Source organism: Coffea eugenioides, chromosome 1 (assembly GCF_003713205.1).
Source record: "Coffea eugenioides isolate CCC68of chromosome 1, Ceug_1.0, whole genome shotgun sequence".
In the NCBI taxonomy this organism is placed as follows: domain Eukaryota; kingdom Viridiplantae; phylum Streptophyta; class Magnoliopsida; order Gentianales; family Rubiaceae; genus Coffea; species Coffea eugenioides.
The window spans coordinates 39,472,006-39,491,939 of NC_040035.1; the positions used below are offsets into that span (position 1 = coordinate 39,472,006).

At 36.8% G+C, this 19,934-nt stretch overlaps 1 protein-coding gene across 1 annotated transcript; it reads left to right on the top strand.

Moving 5' to 3' along the window:
* Positions 1–3,701: 3,701 nt before the first annotated feature.
* LOC113772350 lies at positions 3,702–9,252 on the top strand. Its single transcript, XM_027316944.1, has 3 exons — positions 3,702–3,815; positions 7,207–8,628; positions 8,875–9,252. The coding sequence occupies exons 1-3, from the start codon at positions 3,702–3,704 to the stop codon at positions 9,250–9,252; spliced, it is 1,914 nt and encodes a 637-aa protein (XP_027172745.1).
* The last annotated feature ends 10,682 nt before the right edge of the window (positions 9,253–19,934 follow it).

The window sequence follows — 19,934 nt, forward strand, 5'->3', positions numbered from 1 at the left end:
CAAGACAAGCCTGCCCACTGCTGGGTTACAGACGAGTCCTCGGATACTATTCCTTGGTTTAATGATCTTAAAGAGTTTCTCAAAACGGGGTCTTACCCTCTGCATGCTGGTACAAAGGACAAGAGTTTTCTGCGTAGAATGGCTTCAAAATTTTTCTTAAATGGAGAAGTGTTGTACAAAAGAACCTCGGATTTGAACCTTTTAAGGTGCATTGATGAAGATGAAGCTCAATATATGATGAAGGAAGTGCATAGTGGCGTTTGTGGACCTCACATGAATGGCCATTTGCTAGCGAAGAAAATCATGAGAACCGGATACTTCTGGCTTACTATGGAGCATGATTGTATAGATTTTGTCCGGAGATGTATAAAATGCCAAATGCACGGTGACATTATACGCGCTCCACCCACTGAACTGCATAGCATGACCGCCCCATGGCCCTGTTCAATGTGGGGTATGGACGTGATTGGTACAATCGATCCTCCCGCTTCAAATGGACATCGATTTATATTGGTGGCGATCGAGTACTTTACCAAATGGGTTGAAGCAGAGTCATTCAAACATGTCACGAAGAAGGTAGTGGCCAATTTCCTGAGAGATCACATCATCTGTCGCTTCGGAGTACCCGAAACGCTTATCACGGACAATGCCAAGAATCTGAACAATGACATGGTAGATGGACTATGTGAGCAGTTCAAAATCAAACACCGCAATTCTGCCATTTATAGGCCTCAGATGAATGGAGCTGTAGAAGCCGCAAATAAAATCTGAAGAAAATTATCCGCAAAATGACAGAAAAGCATCGCGATTGGCATGAAAAGTTGCCTTATGCATTGATGGCGTACCGGACTTCTATTCGGACATCGACTGGGGCAACGCCATATTCACTTATGTATGGGATGGAAGCTGTATTACCAGCTGAGGTTGAAATTCCGTCGCTACGAATCCTTATGGAAGCTAAATTGGAGGAGGCCGATTGGATCAAGCAGCGCCATGAGCAATTGACTTTGATAGATGAGAAGCGATTCAATGCTATCTGTCATGGGCAATGCTATCAAAAACGTGTGGCCCGAGCTTACAACAAAAAAGTCCATCGGCGGGCATTTGAAGAAGGTGATAAGGTACTGAAGCGAATTTTGTCAATGCAAGATGAAGCTAAAGGCAAGTTCGCTCCAAATTGGCAAGGGCCGTTCATTATCCAAAAGGTATTACCTGGCGGAGCTCTTATTTTGGCGGAAATGGATGGACGGGTTTTCCCTCAACCCATCAACTCAGATATGTGCAAAAAGTTTTTCATTTGATCATGCAAATTTTCTTTAGAAATTCATGCAAATGGCGAAATGCAAGTCAGGCCATCTTCTTTTACACTAAAAAACATTTTATCTCTACTTGTCCCCTTTGAGCCATCAGAATTGACAAATCTCGTTTGATAACCCTTGAGAATTGCAAACCCCACACTGGGGCAAATTTGTTTCGAAAAAAAAAAAACCTACACTGGGGCAAATTTAGTTTTCAAAGAAAAATGCAAAAAGTGAGGAAAATACAATGAAAAATGCAAAGAGAGAAAATCTGATCAAACTGGGGCAAATTTTCCTCAGTTTCGGAGTTGTTTCAAAAGGGTGCAATCTCAAGTTATTTCACCCCTCGTATCAAATCTGCTTTCAAGCCTCAACCTTTCTTGAAAAACACCCCACCTGACCTCATTACAAAAGCCCAAAGTCCTGGTTTTCGTCACTTGCTGCATTTCTATAAGAAAATTTGTTAATCAACTGGCAGGTGATGTCCGTAATGTCTTCGCCTAATTTTACAAGGGAAGTACATTTTACTGATGCCAGAAATCTTTAATTCATGTTTCTGAGTCGATCATGGTCGAGATATTTCATTCTTCTTTAGGTGAAAACCCGAAAGGGCACCTCGAAAGAAAAAAAAAGAAAAGCGAAAAAAAAAAAAAAAAAAGAAAAAAAGAAAAAAAAAAAAGAGAAAAAAAAGGAAAGGAAAAGAGAAAAGAAAAACAACAAAAGCAAAAATAAAAGGGTGGGGGCAACCTTGGTGAAAACCCGAAAGGGCGCCAAGGTAGGTTTTCACAACAGTCAAGCTCGAGAAGGAACAGCTGGTGACCCGGTTCATTGAGGGTTTTCCTCATATTTGTGAAACTTCTGCTAGTATCGGATTCCGAAGAGAAAATATCCAAAGTCTTGAATATGATATTCATTGGCTAAATTTGTATTTTCTTATAAATATTCTTTTACAAAATGTAAATCTCCTGGTTTCTTTAATTATTTGTTCTATATCTATGATTGTATACATTCTTTTGCATGCTCATTTTTGCTTAACATAGGAAATCATCTTGCATATACATTGATTTTATATGACTAATTTTCATGCATCATTCTTTACCATTAAATTCAAATAAATGATAAACCCTAAGGTTTGGGCAAAGATAAGGGATTCAATCATCAGCTACAGGGAGTAACATACAACAAAGCTACCACCTGGATTGGGTGACGTGGTAAATCCGTATTTTATCAGTCTCAGAAATTGAAAGGTTTCAAGTTCGACTAAGGCAGACGCCGCCAAGCCGAAATAAAAGCATCACAAGACTCATGTTTACACGATTCTCAAGGCAAACCGGATCAAACAATGGTGGCAAGTCCATTATTTCTTCTTTTCTTGCAGGAATGTTGCATTCACAAACAAAAGCAGTCACTCTCTTTTTGGCACCTAAACCGATGTCAGACAAAGCTTCCCAGTAAACAAGGATAGATGTTATTTGCAAGACTCGATCATAAGAAACAGCATCAGCTATCGTTTCAGTCACAGAAATCCAAATTTCCCTCTTGGTACAAAAGTTGAACTATTCTCAGAAAAAAAAAAAAAAAAAAAAAAAAAAAATGGGGCGCGACATATTTTAACGGGATTGAAATCATATTTAAACCTAGACTTGTTTATTAAATGAATCAAATACGAACGAGCTTTGATTCTGTCGATTTCAAAAATTTTGAATTATTTACATATAAATTTTAAATTTTATGCTACTTGAATCAAGCTAGGCACGAATCACTAAACACAAAAATTGTATTCATGTTTGGCTTAATTAATTGATGAACAAAACAAATGAGTTTTGACAAAGTTGAATTTTATAAAGAAAAAAAACATATAAAATAGATTCATGTCAACATTGAAAAAGTTGGAACAAATCATCCTCATCTGTGATGGATTTCCTACTCTAGTTTGACCCCTTCAGGAATATTGGCAAGACTTCAAACTTTCATGTTTTAATCATACACTTTTTTTTTTCAAAAAACAAATTCAACTATTGTGTGCATGATTTCTTTCTTTTGATTTGTAAATGCTTATTCCACTCGAGATCGTAGTACTAGAATAATAGTCCGTTGAATCTGGATAAGAGGAGCCTGGAACTCTCTCTAGTGGTTCAGGTTGAGGAAGAAGTTCAAAACCCGACTGTAGTAGAGGAAATGGAGGAGGATAGAGAGGTTGAGATATTGAACCAAAATCAAAATCAAGAACCTGAGGTCAATGAGGAGTCAGTTGGAGCCCTAGTGCTCCACCATGACGCCCAATGGAGTGAGGGGGTGGTGGAGGCTATAGATAAGCAAGCCAAGAGAACTTTTAGAAGGTTGAAGCCCCCAACCAGAACTAGAAAGCCTTTGAGGGAGTTAAATGGTATAGGAGATAGCTAGATGAATGTTGGGAAGAGAAAGGTTCTGATCAGGGATGAAGAGATGGAGGAAGCTAACCATGAGGTAGGCATATGGAAAAAAACTAAGCCTATGGAGGAATTGTATTCTGCTAAGGTGAGGGGTGAGGAGGTGGGGTCCTTCCTTAAAGGGGCCCCCAAAGGAAGTTGAGAGTCATGGTGTGGAATTGTCAAGGAGTGGGGAGTCCCTTGACAGTTCCCCATCTGAGGGAGGTGAATAACCTTTCCTCTCCAAGTTTGGTTTTTTTAAGTAAGACTAAGAATAGGAAACCAGCTCTTGATAGAATTGCTAGAGGGCTCAGATTTGACAATAATGTAGTGGTTGAAGCTATGAATAGAGCAGGGGGGATGGCTTTGTTTTGGACTAAGGAAACACAAATTCTGGAAGTCAACACTACTGTGTTCACGATAGAGGCTAAAATTGAAGACACTGACAATCAAATCATCTGGTGGTTTGTTGGTGTATATGCTAGTTGTGACTAGATGATAAGGAGGGAGCAATGGAGGGTGCTAAGTAATAGGAAAAGATTATGGGGTTCTAGGTACCTGATAGCTGGGGACTTCAATGACATTCTGTCGAATGAGGAAAAGTAGGGAGGGGTAGTAAGAGAGGAGAGGAGTTTCAAGGATCTCAGAGACTTTATTAATCAGAATAGCTTAGTGGATATTGGGTTTGAAGGACAACCTTAGACGTGGAGCAACCACTGGAACGATGAAGAAGAAATCAGATACTAAAATCATGAACTTTTGAAGAAGATATTATTTTACAGATACTAAAATTTTTTATGAAATTTTGATCATCAACATCATAATATAGTATTTTTATGTTATTTATTTTTTTAAGCTAGTTACTTTCAAAAATTTTATTAAATGAAAAAAGACAGAAAACATTTCAATATAGTTGACATATCCCTTAAGATTGAATTTGAAATCATGAACCAAACACTTTTTGATTTATAGCTTGAACTCTAACATATCAAATATTGATAATATCATGTTTTACCAAAATTATTATATATTCATGATTCTATTACATATTAACCACAAGCATCACAATTTTTTATAAACAAAGAATATAATTAAGTTAGAAAAATAAACATAAATGTAATTTGAATTCTTTGTATAATGTTAATTCTATTTTTGTCAATAATGGAGTATAAATGATCCATCACGTAAAATTTTTTTGGCTTGTACATTCTAACAATTGAAATTTTATAGATAGAGATAGTTGGAGTTTTTCTATTTTCTTTTTCTTTTATTCATGTTTTTAGCACAATCCAATGCGAAGCAAGAGCAACAAGTCTACTTTTTTCATATGAGCACAATATTTTTGGTTTTAATATTAGTTTTTTTTTATGATCATGAAATTGGAATGAGAATTGTGGCTAATTAATAATTTAAATATTAATTTTTTGTATATTGCAGTGTTTTAGTTTTTAATTGCCAACTTTGAATCCATAACTGCTATCATTATTATCAATTATTGGAATGCATTAAATCTATTTAATTACAATTGTCACCATAAATGAAATTTACTTAATTTTAAAGCTTTTCATTTCATAACCGCTTCCATTATTCACTAATATTGCAATACAATAAATATATGTAATCATTAGAAAAATAAGGGTATTTTGGATATCACCAAAAATAATTTGGATATCATTTTCATTTTATCATTCTTCATTTTATATTTACTCTTATTATAATTCTTATTTTATCGTTGGAGATGGTTTCTGGCTTAATGGATGGATTTGGTTTGTTCAAACGAATACAAATGAAGTATTACTCCCTCCGTCCCGAAAAGTTTGTCACTTTTCGGGACTCCAACTTATTATCAACAGTGCTCAATTTTTTAAAAATTCATCCTTGTTTTCCATGTTACCCTTCATTTAAACACAAAAGCTACAGAATGGATGGTCAAAATGTGATAGTGGGGTCCATATGTTTATTGATTGGCATGTGACTTATTCTAATTTGAAGTAGAGTGTGAAGCCACGGACAGCAATCATTTCACGTTGGTTGGTGCGTGCAAAACCATCAACTAAACTGGAAAAGTTGCAAGTCTTGACGGAAGACTTTTTGGCCATAATAACACCTGCTTTTTAGTCAGGTGAGACAGGGGTAAGTATCGGAAATTATTGATAAAGTTTACAACCATTTTTGGTAAGTGACAAATATTTTGGGACAGACCAAAATAGAAAGCATGACACTTTCAATGGGACGGAGGGAGTACTATATTATTGTCAATAAGAATGTTTGTCTTCTCTTGGATATCAGTGATTTGGATGTTGTCTTTGGTATTATTTGAATTGTATTCTAACTTTTTAATTCATTTGCTATTTATTTTATGTCATTTTATAAATAGTTTTCAATCTTATTTTAGTTTTTCTTGTTTTGATCGGTTGCTATTAATGATAATAGTGGTTTGTATGCTGCTATTTTAGATTTCTTTTTTCTAGTTTAATACTGCTATTTCAATTATAAAGGTGTCATCATTTTTTGTATATTGAAATTTTATTGGGTGCAACATGAAAAATTCTTCATATTGGTAAAAGTGCATAATTGTAAAATTTACTCGTGATATTTGTGTGAAAATATATAGATGAATAAGGGTTTTTCTTGTCATTGCATGTTTCTCCATTTTCTAGAGAATATCTATTTTTTGAAAAGTGCATAATTGTAAAATTTACTCGTGATATTTGTGTGAAAATATACAGATGAATAAGGATTTTTCTTGTCATTGCATGTTTCTCCATTTTCTAGAGAATATCTATTTTTTGAAATTATTTTTTTTAACAATCTCAACTAATGACTAATGAGAAATTTTTCATGCTTCAATTAAGAAATTTTGATACGTTATAATAATAGGAGATGGAGTCCAAGGGCGGGTAAATAGTTTTTAATGAGTAATTTTTAATTATAATTACCAATACCATTAAAATGTAATCAATTGGAGTGTTTTATTTCTTTTAATTAGTGCCACTTAAAATGCAATAATTCTAATTAAAAGACATGAGCGTAATTTAGGAATAACAAAAACTAAGATAAAAAAGTGCTTACACTTGCACTCCCTAATACCAACATTCATACTTTTTATATAATAAATAGTTTTTAATGAGTAATTTTTAATTATAATTACCAATACCATTAAAATGTAATCAATTGGAGTGTTTTATTTCTTTTAATTAGTGCCACTTAAAATGCAATAATTCTAATTAAAAGACATGAGGGTAATTTAGGAATAACAAAAACTAAGATAAAAAAGTGCTTACACTTGCACTCCCTAATACCAACATTCATACTTTTTATATAGTAATGATATGATTGTTGCTCATGAGTACATGCATTTCCTTAAAAACAAAAGACAAGGGAACGATGGATACATGGCAATTAAGTTAGATATGGCAAAAGCTTATGATAGGGTGGAGTGGCATTTTTTGCAGGCAATGATGGAAAAAATGGGTTTCTGCTATACATGGATCAACTAGATCACTAGTTGCCTGAAAACAGTAAACTACTCCTTCAACTGCAATGGAGAAATTAAAGGTTTTGTGACACCAGGAAGGGGAATACAACAGGGAGATCCATTGTCTCCTTATCTATTCTTAATATGCTCTGAAGGATTCTCCAATTTGCTGAGGAAAGCTGAAGAAAACAGGAGCATCACAGGACTGAAAATTAGTAGGCAAGGACCACTCCTCACCCATCTCTTTTTTGCAGATGATTCCCTCATCTTTTGTAAAGCTAACAAGCAAGAGGCTGATGAGATCATGAAAGTTCTAAAAGTCTATGAAATAGCTTCAGGACAGTTGATCAACCTTGACAAATCTGCTGTATTCTTTAGTAAAAACATGGACTGTGCGCAAAGGGGAGAGGTATGCCAAGCTCTAGGAGGAATGATGGAAGCAAAGCAAGGGAAATATTTTGGACTTCCAATGGTGGTTTCCAGAACAAAGGATCAGATATTTGGTTTTGTCAGAGAAAGCATAAAAAGAAGACTCCAGAATTGGAAAAACAAATTTTTGAGCTCAGCTGGAAAAGGGATCATGCTGAAGACAGTAGCAATGGCCATGCCTACGTACGTTATGTCATGTTTTAAGTTGCCAAGAAAACTTTGCAAAGACATTAGTGCTTTGATGGCCAATTTCTGGTGGGGAGAAACCAATGGAAGAAACAAAATGCACTGGATTTCTTGGAAAAAAATGGCAGTACACAAAAACGCAGGTGGTCTAGGTTTCAAGGATTTAGAGGCCTTCAATAAAGCACTTTTGGGGAAGCAGGTATGGAGGATCCTAGCCAAGCCAAATCTTCTTGTCAGCAAGGTGTTGAAGGCTAAATATTTCCCTCAGGAATCTATACTACAATGCATTCCCCCCAAGAATGCATCATGGAATTGGCAAGGATTAACGGGAGCAAGAAGTTTACTAGATGAAGGCTTGATCAGGAGAATTGGAAATGGTAGAAGTACAAAAATCGGGGATCATAAATGGTTACCAGAGACACTCACGGGGAAACCAACTACTTGCAGATCCAGTAGCTGTGAGCTGAAAATGGTTGCTGAGCTTATATATCAGAAGAGATGGAACAGAAATATCATCTTCAGCAACTTTAACAGAAATGATGTTGAGATGATTCTTAGCATCCCTTTAAGCCTCTCAGTGAGGGAAGACAGCTATTACTGGCAACCAAAGGCTGGAGAGGAGTATATAGTTGAATCAGGTTACAAAATTCTGATGAAGAAAGGCAGAAGTGAAAGGAGGTGCAACTCTGAGGGAACTGGATCAAGCAATGCAGAAAGAAGCCAACAAATGTCTCAGATGTGGAATACACTGTGGAAGCTCAACATTAAACATAAAATTAAGCTCTTCATTTGGAAGTGTATTAAAGGAGCCTTGCCAGTAAGGGAGGCAGTGAGTAGACGAACAGGAGTAGGGGACCCTATATGCACAACATGTGGGGAGGCACAAGAAACCATAGAACATCTTTTGCTCAGCTGTCCTCACACATTGGACATATGGAAGTCAGCTCCTATTCAGTGGGATTGAGCTAAAGACCAGCAGGGAGACTTCAAGAGATGGTGGCTTAGAATTTCAGAAGCAAGGACTAGACCAGAAGGGAAGGACCATATTGGTCTAACAGCAAATATTTTGTGGCAGGTATGGAAAGATAGGAATAAAAAGGAGTTCGAGAGCTCAGTAAGGTCCACACCAATGAGAACAATAGAACGGGCACATAAGGAATGGATGGAACAAGTGGAAGTGAACCAGCAGAAAGATAGAAAGAATACAGAAGAAACAGTCCTTAAGTATGAACAACAAAGCCAGCGCAATGAAAAGGAAGGAACAATAATTATAGGAGTGGCAACAACAAAGCAGCAAGGACATAATACTCTTGGAATAGGAGTCACAGTAAAGGAAATGGCAACCACTAAAATTGCAGATTGGGTGCTGAAAGAGAGAAGCCTGGGGAACAAAGTTTTGGATGAAGCATTGGCATTAAAACTGGTTTTGTGTAAAGCTAAGCAACAGCACTAGAGAAGTGTAAGGCTCAACTTTTGCAAGAAAGAGTTATGGAAACAATTAGCACAGCAACGACCCACAGATAGCAAGATGGCTACATTGCTGGAAGATATTTTGAAGCTGATGAGACTGTTTTGAATGTGCTCCTTTGGATTGGAAAGGGAAGAAAATGTGTTAGATAGCAGAAAACTGAGTGCAGATGCCTTAGGCATTATTGTGGATGAGGAAAGACTTTTTCCTCAGTGTTTTTGAACACTCTTTGTACAGTTCCCTCGAGCCGTTGCTTGCATATGTAACTTTTTCTGATAATGAAATTCCTATCGTTTCGACAAAAAAAAAAGAATAATAGTCCTCTATCATTAGAATAACGTTTTCATTTTTCAGTGGTTGTGAGTCTGATAGACAAAATCCACGCTTTATTTATAACTTTAGTTAAAAACAAATAAATAAAAAGTCAATTAAAAAATTATTGCTAAATATAAAAGGTAAAAACTAATAAATAACAACAATAAAATATGGAAGGAACACAGACTAAAAGATATTAGGACTAAAGAACAAAACTTTAGCTAAAATCTGTTTTTGTGAAATTTAGAAAAATTTGGCTGATGCTACTTTTTTATTGCTTATTTTCTGAAACAAGCTAAAGGGAATTGTAAAATTATCTGTTGTGGATCAATGTCCCTTTCTCTTTTGTTCTAATAGTCTTTTTCTTTTTTTTTCTAATAATAATGATGTCCTGCTTTTTAGTATAACAATTGGTATGGTTTTTATTTGCTTGTCATCACTTACGACTTTGCGTTTAAGGTATTTTGATCAAATTATTCTTGAACAGGATAAAAAAAAATTCCTGTTGCCAAAATGAAGCCAAAAAGTGTATATTAGTTTTTGCGCCATCATTTTATAAGTGGCATAATATCCTAAACGATAATATTCTCTAATTGTTTTTCTATATATACACTCACTCAAATGTATCAAATTTAGTACTTAACAAATTAATAATTTAATAGATTCATATTTCAAAATTTATATTTTAATTTTCAAATTTCAGTTTTATCAAACGCACCCTTAGACTAAGTTGGTACATCTCACCAGACGACAATTCTTATTTTTGGGTTGAGATTATTTATTGTACATTTAACCCTTTATTAGTGAATTCTTAAAAAAAGGAGGGAAAAAATGAATCTCATTTGACAAATTTTCAAGGATTTTTAGAGTGTAAATGCAAAGACTATATATTTTAAGGATGGCAATTGGGTAAGTGCCTACGGAGGCCTAATGGGACGGGGGATGGGGTGGGCTGAGGGGGGATTTTTCCCCCCGTTAAGAAACGGAGTGGGTTCCCCGCCCTGCCACCCATTAATATATATATATATATAATGTTTAATTTAATTAGTTACAAACTTATAATAATCATATTATTAGTTATAAATATTATATAATGTATATTAGTATATGTAATATAATTGAGATTATCAATTATGCTAATAATTATATATGTCTACTAATAGAAATTATTAATTAGTTATAATAAATTTACTAATACTTTTATACTTAATTCCTAATTACATTAACACAATAACACTTTTTTCTCAAAAAGAATACAATAATGACTTAATGATTATATTTGTTTCAAAAGTGAATATTTGACTACTTTAGTTGTATTTGTTTCATCATGTTAGATTGTATTCAAATAGTTTTGTTTGATTGTTTTGATGGATTTCAATTATAAAATTACAATGGATAATAACTTGATAATGTGTTATTTGATTACAATGAAATTATATGACAAATATTTATTAACCCCACGGAAAAAGTGGAGTCCAGGAGGGCGGGGAAAGGGGCAGGGGAGGGGCTCCCGCCCCAAGTCCACCCCGTTACGGCGTTACCATTCCTAATATGTTTCACACATTAATGGCAGCTTTGACCTTTGAGTAATTGTGAACATCTTTACCTAAGGCATTGCCTAGTACTTGTCAATCTGGAGATGGGAAATAAAATAATTCCCAATTATTAGCCTTTACTTTCCGAGCAACTTCGCAGCAATACATGAGGGTAATATTTTATGACAATGATAATAACCTTCTTGTTTTTTGTCTCTTAATTTTAGATTACGTTGATTTCTAGGCTAATGTTAATTAATAAATCATTTTCTTATTCTATTATTTTCCCCCTTATTTGACATTAAGTTTTAAGTTAGAGACAAAAGATTGCCTTCAAGCTTTTTTCTCAATTTTTAAAGGATAAAATAGCAAAAAAAGTCATTGTGATTTATCGAATGTTCAATTTAATTCTCTCTGATTTGGAACCTACACTATACCTCTTTGTGGTTTCAATAAATTGAAAATTGGACGGAAAGCATCTAATCTAACAGTTATGCGTGAAATATCAATATTGCCCCAACTATACATGAAATATTTTTTATTCAGTTTTCAATTTAGTCAAAACTGTTGGGTGCTATAGTGTAGTTTTTTAAACTAGAGAGAGTTAAATTAAACATTCGGCAAATCACGGGGGGTTCATTTATACAGGGGCAATATTGACATTTTCGTACAGCCGTTAGATTGGATGGTTTCCGTTCAATTTTCAATTTAGTTGAAACCGCAAGAAGTTATAATGTAGGGTTCCAAACTAATGAGAATTAAATTGAACATTTGGCAAATCCCGAGAAGTTTTTTGATATTGTACCTATTTTTAAATGCAACTTCTCTTTAACTTATGTAGAAGAAGAGTTTCGTTGTTTACTTATTAGTCAATTATTAAAGAATATGCCTTGAGTCTGGAAATCTTTTGGAAAATCGAAAGCAGTTTGGATATATTTAGTTTGAGGAGAATGATTACAGAAATATATACCAATTTACTCTTAACTTAATGTTTACACATTTCAAGGTTTTCTTGACAAGATTCCTTAATTTGCAAATTCCTGAATAGCTTTTGAATTGGAATACAAATGAGCCTAATCATAGCTAAATCTCTCTAGTGTGTAATTTGTTTGTTTATTTTAACAGGATTGAAATCATATTTAAATCTAGACTTATTTATTAAATGAATCAAACATGAATGAGCTTTGATTCTATTGATTTCAAAAAATCTGAATTATTTACATATAAATTTTAAATTTTATGCTAGTTGAATCAAGCCAAGAACGAATCACTAAACACAAAAATTATATTCATGTTTGGATTAATTAATTGGTGAACAAAATAAACGAGTTCTTCTGACAAAGTCGGGCTTTGAAAAAAAAAACATATAAAATAGGTATATGTTGATAGGGATATAATTATGCATTTTATTTGTGGTTATTTGGTCTTAATTTTGGCAGTTTAGTATACAAAGTATTGGATTTCTGCTCATAATTAGTATTTGTGTTAATTACAGGCAATTAGTGTTGAAAGTGACGAAAGGGAGACAAAATCCAGAAGACTCTTGCTTCTAAGGCGTGCCCACGCTAGACAATGCAGAGTTGCGTGAAAAAGCCGGATTGCGGGTCCTATTCCTGGGGCCACCGCCTTTCCTTGGAGCCATACTTTAACACTTACGTGGGATTAGGAAATAGGATGGGAAGAAGACTTTTTGGCAACACTTCAATAAGGGAAATAAGAAGAAGAACTTGGGAATTCTTTTTCGAACAAAAATTCCACTTGGGAAAGCACGTGGGTGGCGGCGCAAGAATAAAAGAAGAAAACAGCAATAGACTAGGGATCATCTTCGTCTTGGACTTTTCTTCTCTCGGCTTTTGCTTTATCATTGTTAGTCGCTTAGCGGCCGCATTGTTTTTCACTTCGTCTTGGGTTCAACAAAAACTTCATGAAAACTATGAATTGCTTCGTCGTTATGTGGCAAGGCTGAATCTTTTATCTAGTTGAGGAATAAATCAAGGATTGGAGCACCATAACTGTGAGATCGTTTTAATTGTTTTATTTTTAATTTATATGTTCATGGGTATTTGATTATTCTCTATTTTTCCCTGAGTTATTACTGTTTAGATTTATTGGATAATTAGGCCTGTTATTCGATTGTCTAAATAATTGATAGCCAATTAGGATGTTGGCGCGTCGCCTTTAAGTATCTTGATTAGTGGCAAACGAGACAATTTCACCGCCTCGCAAGCGGTTTACTTTGGATCGTGGGGATAATTAATCTAGCCTAAATAAACCCGCATGTGTGTTTGTCATCTAGAATTGGGTCTTTCTAATTCCTAATGCTGTGGCTACATTAAATCCTGTGAGCATTCCTGGGGTTGTCTAATCACAAGAGGGTAGTTTATGAGCGTCTCTTGACTACCATAAAATTAAGGAAAGATTGGTGGTTGGGTGCGTCGCTTGACCACTATAACCAGTTTATTCGTGAGTATATGAATTGTCCCTTGTATCTGTGATCAGTTGTGTGCTTCGGTGCCAAGATTAATTCCTTGACTAGGTTGTTTTAATTAATTGTTATTTGTGTAGTTTGGTTCCTGCTATCTTAATCAACTTTAAATTTCAGTTTTTATTCCTTTTTAATTAGTTGGTACTACTGCTAAAAATCCCCCCCATTTTCCTGTGTGATTTGCCTACCTGTTCCCTGAGGAGACGACCCTACTCACCACTATACTCATTCAGTTTTGGTAGTAGGTCTAATATAAATTTTATTTTTGGTGGTTTGACACCCACCAAATTTTGGCGCCGTTGCCGGGGAACTGGTGTTTTAAGTGACTTATTGCACAGGCTTTAGTTTTTATTTTTATTTTTATTTTTATTTTTATTTATTTTATGCCTCGATCTTCTCGTACAGGAGAATTAGAATTTGATCCAGAGATTGAGAAGACTGCAAGAAGGTTGACCAAGGAGGCAAAGTTGCGTAAGCAACAAGATTCAACGTCACCTTCAGAATCTAAGCAAGAGTTTGTTTCCAGTGATTCATCAAGTGAATCTGAAAAAGAAGAAGTGCATATTCCCCGAGTAGCAATGGCAGCCCCAAGAACTTTGAGGGAGTTGGCAACTCCTAACGTGAACCAGCAGCCATTATGCATTACATTTCCTAACACGGAAGAGGCATTTGAGCTTAAATCTGGTCTTATTCACTTACTTCCTACTTTTCGTGGTATTGCAGGTGAAGACCCACATAAACACTTGAAGGAATTTCATGTGGTGTGCTCCACAATGAAACCTCAAGGAGTCACTGAGGACCACATCAAGTTGAGAGCCTTCCCTTTCTCTTTGGCGGATAAGGCTAAAGATTGGTTATTTTACCTGCCGTCTGGATCCATCACTACGTGGGAAGAATTGAAGAGAAGATTCCGCGAGAAATTTTTCCCTGCCTCTAGAGCCGCCAATATAAGGAAAGAAATATGTGGAGTTAGGCAGGCAAATGGGGAAGTTCTATATGAGTACTGGGAGCGCTTTAAACAACTGTGTGCCAGCTGCCCGCATCATCAAATCCCTGATCAGCTCTTAATACAATATTTCTACGAGGGATTATCACCCATGGATAGGAGCATGTTAGATGCAGCCAGTGGCGGTGCTCTGGTTAACAAGACCACAGACGAAGCCACGTTATTGATCTCCACCATGGCTGAAAATTCCCAACAATTTGGAGTGAGAGCTGAGGGAGCAATAAGAAGGGTCAATGAAGTGAATCACTCTGACTTAGAGGGTAAACTATCTGAGCTTACCTCTCTGGTACGTCAAATGGCAAGGGGGCAATTACAATCTGTGAAGACTTGTGGTATCTGTGCTACTCCGGGACACATGACTGACATGTGTCCAACTCTCCAGGAGGATTCACCTGAACAAGCCAACATAGTGGGAGATTTTTCTGGACCACCTCCACGAAGGAATGATCCTTTTGCACCCACTTACAATCCAGGGTGGCGAAATCATCCTAACTTTAGCTATGCTTCAAAACCCCCTGGCTTTCAACAATATTTCCAGCCACGGCCACCAGTGCAACAACCATCCACTTCCAATTCAAACATGTCTCTTGAAGATATAGTGAAGTCACTGGCCCAAAGCACGAGTCAATTACAGCAAGAGGCTCAAAGATCTCAACAGGAGTCTCACAGATTTCAACAAGAGACTCGTGCTAGCATTAGGAATTTGGAAGTACAGATGTCTCAATTGGCAACTTCCATGAGCAACCTGGAAAATAGCAATAGAGGAAAGTTACCATCTCAAGTAATTCCTAATCCCAAGGAGAATGCCAGTGCAATGCAATTACGGAGTGGCAAGGAGGTACAGTCTCCTAGGCGTGCCCACGCCAAAGAAGAAGAAGTGCCCAGGAAGGGGGAAGAGGAAGATGAGAAACAATCCTCTGAAGTCTCAAAGAAAGTTGACATTCCTCCTTTTCCTGGCAGGTTTACAAGAGCCAAAAAGAAAGAATCTGAGCAAGAGATTTTGGACACCTTCAGGAAAGTGGAGATCAATATTCCTTTATTGGATGCTATTAGGCAATTGCCCAAATATGCTAAATTTTTGAAGGGCTTATGCACTAACCGCAATAAGTGGAGTCTGGATGACAAGGTGAAGGTGGGGGAGAATGTCTCAGCGATGTTTCAAAGGAAGTTGCCCCAGAAATGCAAGGATCCAGGTATGTTTACTATACCATGCATAATTGGCAATCAAAGAATTGAAAAAAGCATGCTTGACTTAGGTGCTTCAATAAATGTCATGCCTCTCTCAATTTTTAAAGTTTTGAATTTAGGACCCCTCAAAGAAACTAGGGTAATCATTCAACTAGCTGACAGGTCGAATGTCTACCCTGAGGGCCTAGTTGAAGATGTTCTAGTAAAGGTCAATGAATTCATTTTTCCTGTGGATTTTTACATTGTTGATATGAATGATGCATACTCTACTGATTCAGCAGTGATTCTTTTGGGTAGACCCTTCATGAGTACAGCAAGGACTAAAATAGATGTACATGAAGGGACTTTATCTGTGGAATTTGATGGAGAGAAGGTCACTTTTAATATTTTTGATGCAATGAAGCATCCTGAGGATACTGAGTCTGTAAATTTTGTTGGCATGACTAACACTATTGTGCAAGAGAATTTTGAACAGAATTTCATGGGGGACAAGTTGGACTTTGTCTTGCAACAAGGCAAGACCAATTTGGAAGTGGACGACATGGAGGAGGAGGAAGTCAAAGAAGCTATCATGTCCTTACATTCACTACATCCGCTTCCAGGCAGGTTTGAAAATTCTTTTCTACCATTACCCACTTCTAATGAAAGGATTCTACCTTCTGTTCAACAGGCACCTAATGTGGAATTGAAGGAACTGCCCCAGCATTTGAAATATGCTTACTTGGGAGATAACAAGACTTTGCCTGTAATCATTGCCAATGATTTAACTGCGTTGCAAGAAGAGAGGCTCTTACGGGTCTTACGGGAATTTAAACCAGCAATTGGATGGACGTTAGCAGACATCAAAGGCATCAATCCATCCATTTGCATGCATCACATCCTTTTGGAGTCGGACGTAAAACCCGTGAGAGAGCATCAACGCAAGCTCAATCCTGCAATGAAGGAGGTGGTGATGAAGGAGATTCTCAAGCTCTTAGAATTAGGAATTATTTTTCCTATTTCTGACAGCCAGTGGGTGAGTCCAGTCCATGTTGTTCCCAAGAAAACTGGAATCACGTTGGTGAAAAATGAAAAGAATGAGTTAGTGCCAATGACATTGCAAAATGGGTGGAGAATGTGCATTGACTTTAGGAAGTTAAATGCCGCAACTCGGAAAGACCATTTTCCACTCCCATTTATTGATGAAATGCTTGAGAGGTTGGCAGGTAAGTGTTTCTTTTGCTTTTTAGATGGTTACTCTGGATATTATCAAATTATTGTTGCTCAAGAGGACCAACATAAAACTACTTTTACCTGCCCTTTTGGAACTTTTGCATATCGCCGTATGCCTTTTGGTTTGTGTAATGCTCCTGGAACATTTCAAAGATGCATGATGAGTATTTTCTCTGATATGATTGATAATTGCATTGAAATTTTCATGGATGATTTTACAGTATACGGTGATTCTTTTGATCAGTGCCTAGACCATTTAACAAAGGTTTTGAAAAGATGCATTGAAACAAACTTGGTTCTTAATTATGAAAAATGTCATTTCATGGTTAAGGAAGGCATAGTTTTGGGCCATGTTGTTTCATCAAGGGGTATTGAGGTAGATAAGGCTAAAATTGATTTGATCACTAGTCTACCTTACCCTACTAATGTCAAGGATATTCGTAGTTTTCTAGGCCATGCAGGTTTTTACAGGCGTTTCATAAAAGATTTTTCAAAAATTGCTCAACTATTGTCTCGCCTGCTTCAAAAGGAGGTGCCATTCATCTTTGGAGATGATTGCAAATTGTCCTTTGACACACTCAAGGGTATGTTGACCACGGCACCAATCATCCAACCCCCAGATTGGAAGCTATCCTTTGAGCTCATGTGTGACGCCAGTCAGTATGCCGTAGGAGCTGTGCTTGGACAGCGGAGTGGGAAGTGTAGTCACGTGATATACTATGCGTCAAAAACATTGACACCAGCTCAATGCAACTACACCACCACGGAGAAGGAGCTTCTAGCCATTGTTTTCGCTTTTGAGAAATTTAGATCATATCTATTGGGGTCAAAAGTAACGGTTTACTCTGATCATGCAGCTTTGAAGTATCTCTTGTCAAAAAGGGAGTCCAAGCCAAGACTCATTCGTTGGGTGCTCTTGCTGCAAGAATTTGACTGGGAGATCAAGGATCGGAAAGGGGTGGATAATTCAGTAGCTGACCATTTGAGTAGGTTGATAAGAGAAGAGGAAGCAGTTCCCATATCTGAGGTATTTCCTGATGAACATCTTTTCTATCTCAAAGGTAAGGAACCTTGGTATGCAGATATTGTGAACTTTTTGGTCAGTCATAAATTCCCTATTGGCATGAGTAAGAGTAAGAGAGATAAGATAGTCCATGATTCTCGATACTATATTTGGGACGAGCCATATCTGTGGAAAATAGGCTCTGATCAAATTATTCGTAGATGTGTACCTGAAAGTGAAACTCCTTCTATCCTTGCTCATTGTCATAATTATGCATGTGGTGGCCATTTTGGACCTAAGAGAACTGCTAGAAAAATCCTTGATTGTGGCTTTTATTGGGAAACATTGTTTCGTGATGCTTATGCATTTTGTAAAAGCTGTGAAAAATGTCAAAAATTTGGAAGTTTGTCTCATAGGGATGAAATGCCTCAAGTGCCTATGTTATTTTGTGAAGTGTTTGATGTTTGGGGTATGGACTTTATGGGACCTTTTCCTAGCTCTTTTGGATTTTTGTATATTCTGTTAGCAGTTGACTATGTATCGAAATGGGTAGAAGCAAAGGCTACCCGGACTAATGATTCTCAAGTTGTTGTAGGATTTCTCAAATCCCACATTTTTAGTAGGTTCGGGGTGCCGAGAGCCATCATCAGTGATCAAGGTACCCATTTCTGCAATCGCACCATTGCAGCTCTCATGAGAAAATATGGAGTGCACCATCGTGTGAGTACAACATATCATCCTCAGACCAATGGGCAAGCTGAAGTCTCTAATTGAGAGATCAAGAGCATATTGGAGAAAACGGTTAACCCCAACCGTAAGGATTGGAGCTTGCGATTGGATGATGCTTTGTGGGCATATCGAACGGCGTATAAAACGCCCATTGGAATGTCCCCATATAGGTTGGTGTTTGGTAAGATGTGTCATTTACCTGTGGCTATTGAGCATCGTGCATTCTGGGCAGTCAAGCAATGCAATTTGCATGCGGATAGAGATGGCAAAGAGAGAAAGCTCCAACTCCAGGAGTTGGAGGAAATTCGTCTTGAAGCATATGACAATGCACGTTTGTACAAAGAGCGTACCAAGCAGTTTCATGACCGCCTATTGCGTGCGAAACACTTTTCTCCAGGACAAAAGGTACTCTTGTTCAATTCACGGTTGAAATTCATGCCAGGTAAGTTAAAATCTCGTTGGATTGGACCATATGTGGTAGCCAATGTTTTTCCCAATGGTGTGGTTGAAATCCAGAGTTTAGAGACTAATAAGAGTTTTACAGTTAATGGTCATCGTTTAAAACCGTTTGTTCATGTTTCAGTGATAGGTTGCATTTTAGTGGGTATTTTGGGCATTATTGCATAATTAATTGACTAAATATTTTCGTTAATTGGGTGGATTCTACTGATATTTTGTTTTGGTGCTAATTGCAGGAATGGTTGCTGAAAAGTGCTTAAATTCAACTTTTAGAAGATTCATCGGATGTGGGGCCCGTTTGAGAAGCTGAAGAAACCTAATTGTAATAGATTTTATTTTAATATATCTTAGGGAGTCTGGCTGCAAATTTTGGAACAAGTAACAATTTTTCGGCTATTGTGGGGATTGTATTTTATCTCTCGCGCGGCTTAGGTTAAAAAGGAGTTTTTTCTTTGCTCTGGATGAGACTAGAGAGCCGCAGCTTTGGAGAGAGAAAAAAGGCAGCAGACAATAGCCACTTCTGTTGACTTTGGGATGCCTGTGAGCTTTTCATTGTTCTTTGACCAAATTGAGAAATAAAAACAATTCTCCAATCTCTCGTATGTTTCTTGTGTGGGAGAAGAAGGAAAGCTTAAAGGAGCCGCCATTGTTGACTTTGCTTTTGGTTGTCCTACCTTGCGTGAATTGAATTGGAGAGCAGAAACAATCTCGTGTTTTTCTTCCCTCCTGTGGTGT

Excerpts from the sequence above, each read along its gene's own strand:
- LOC113772350 (XM_027316944.1), top strand. The coding sequence starts at position 3,702 with ATGAATGTTGGGAAGAGAAAGGTTCTGATCAGGGATGAAGAGATGGAG. Across the intron at positions 3,816-7,206 it reads AGGAATTGTATTCTGCTAAG|ATCACTAGTTGCCTGAAAAC; the intron begins GTGAGGGGTGAG and ends TGGATCAACTAG. Across the intron at positions 8,629-8,874 it reads CCTTGCCAGTAAGGGAGGCA|GTATGGAAAGATAGGAATAA; the intron begins GTGAGTAGACGA and ends ATTTTGTGGCAG.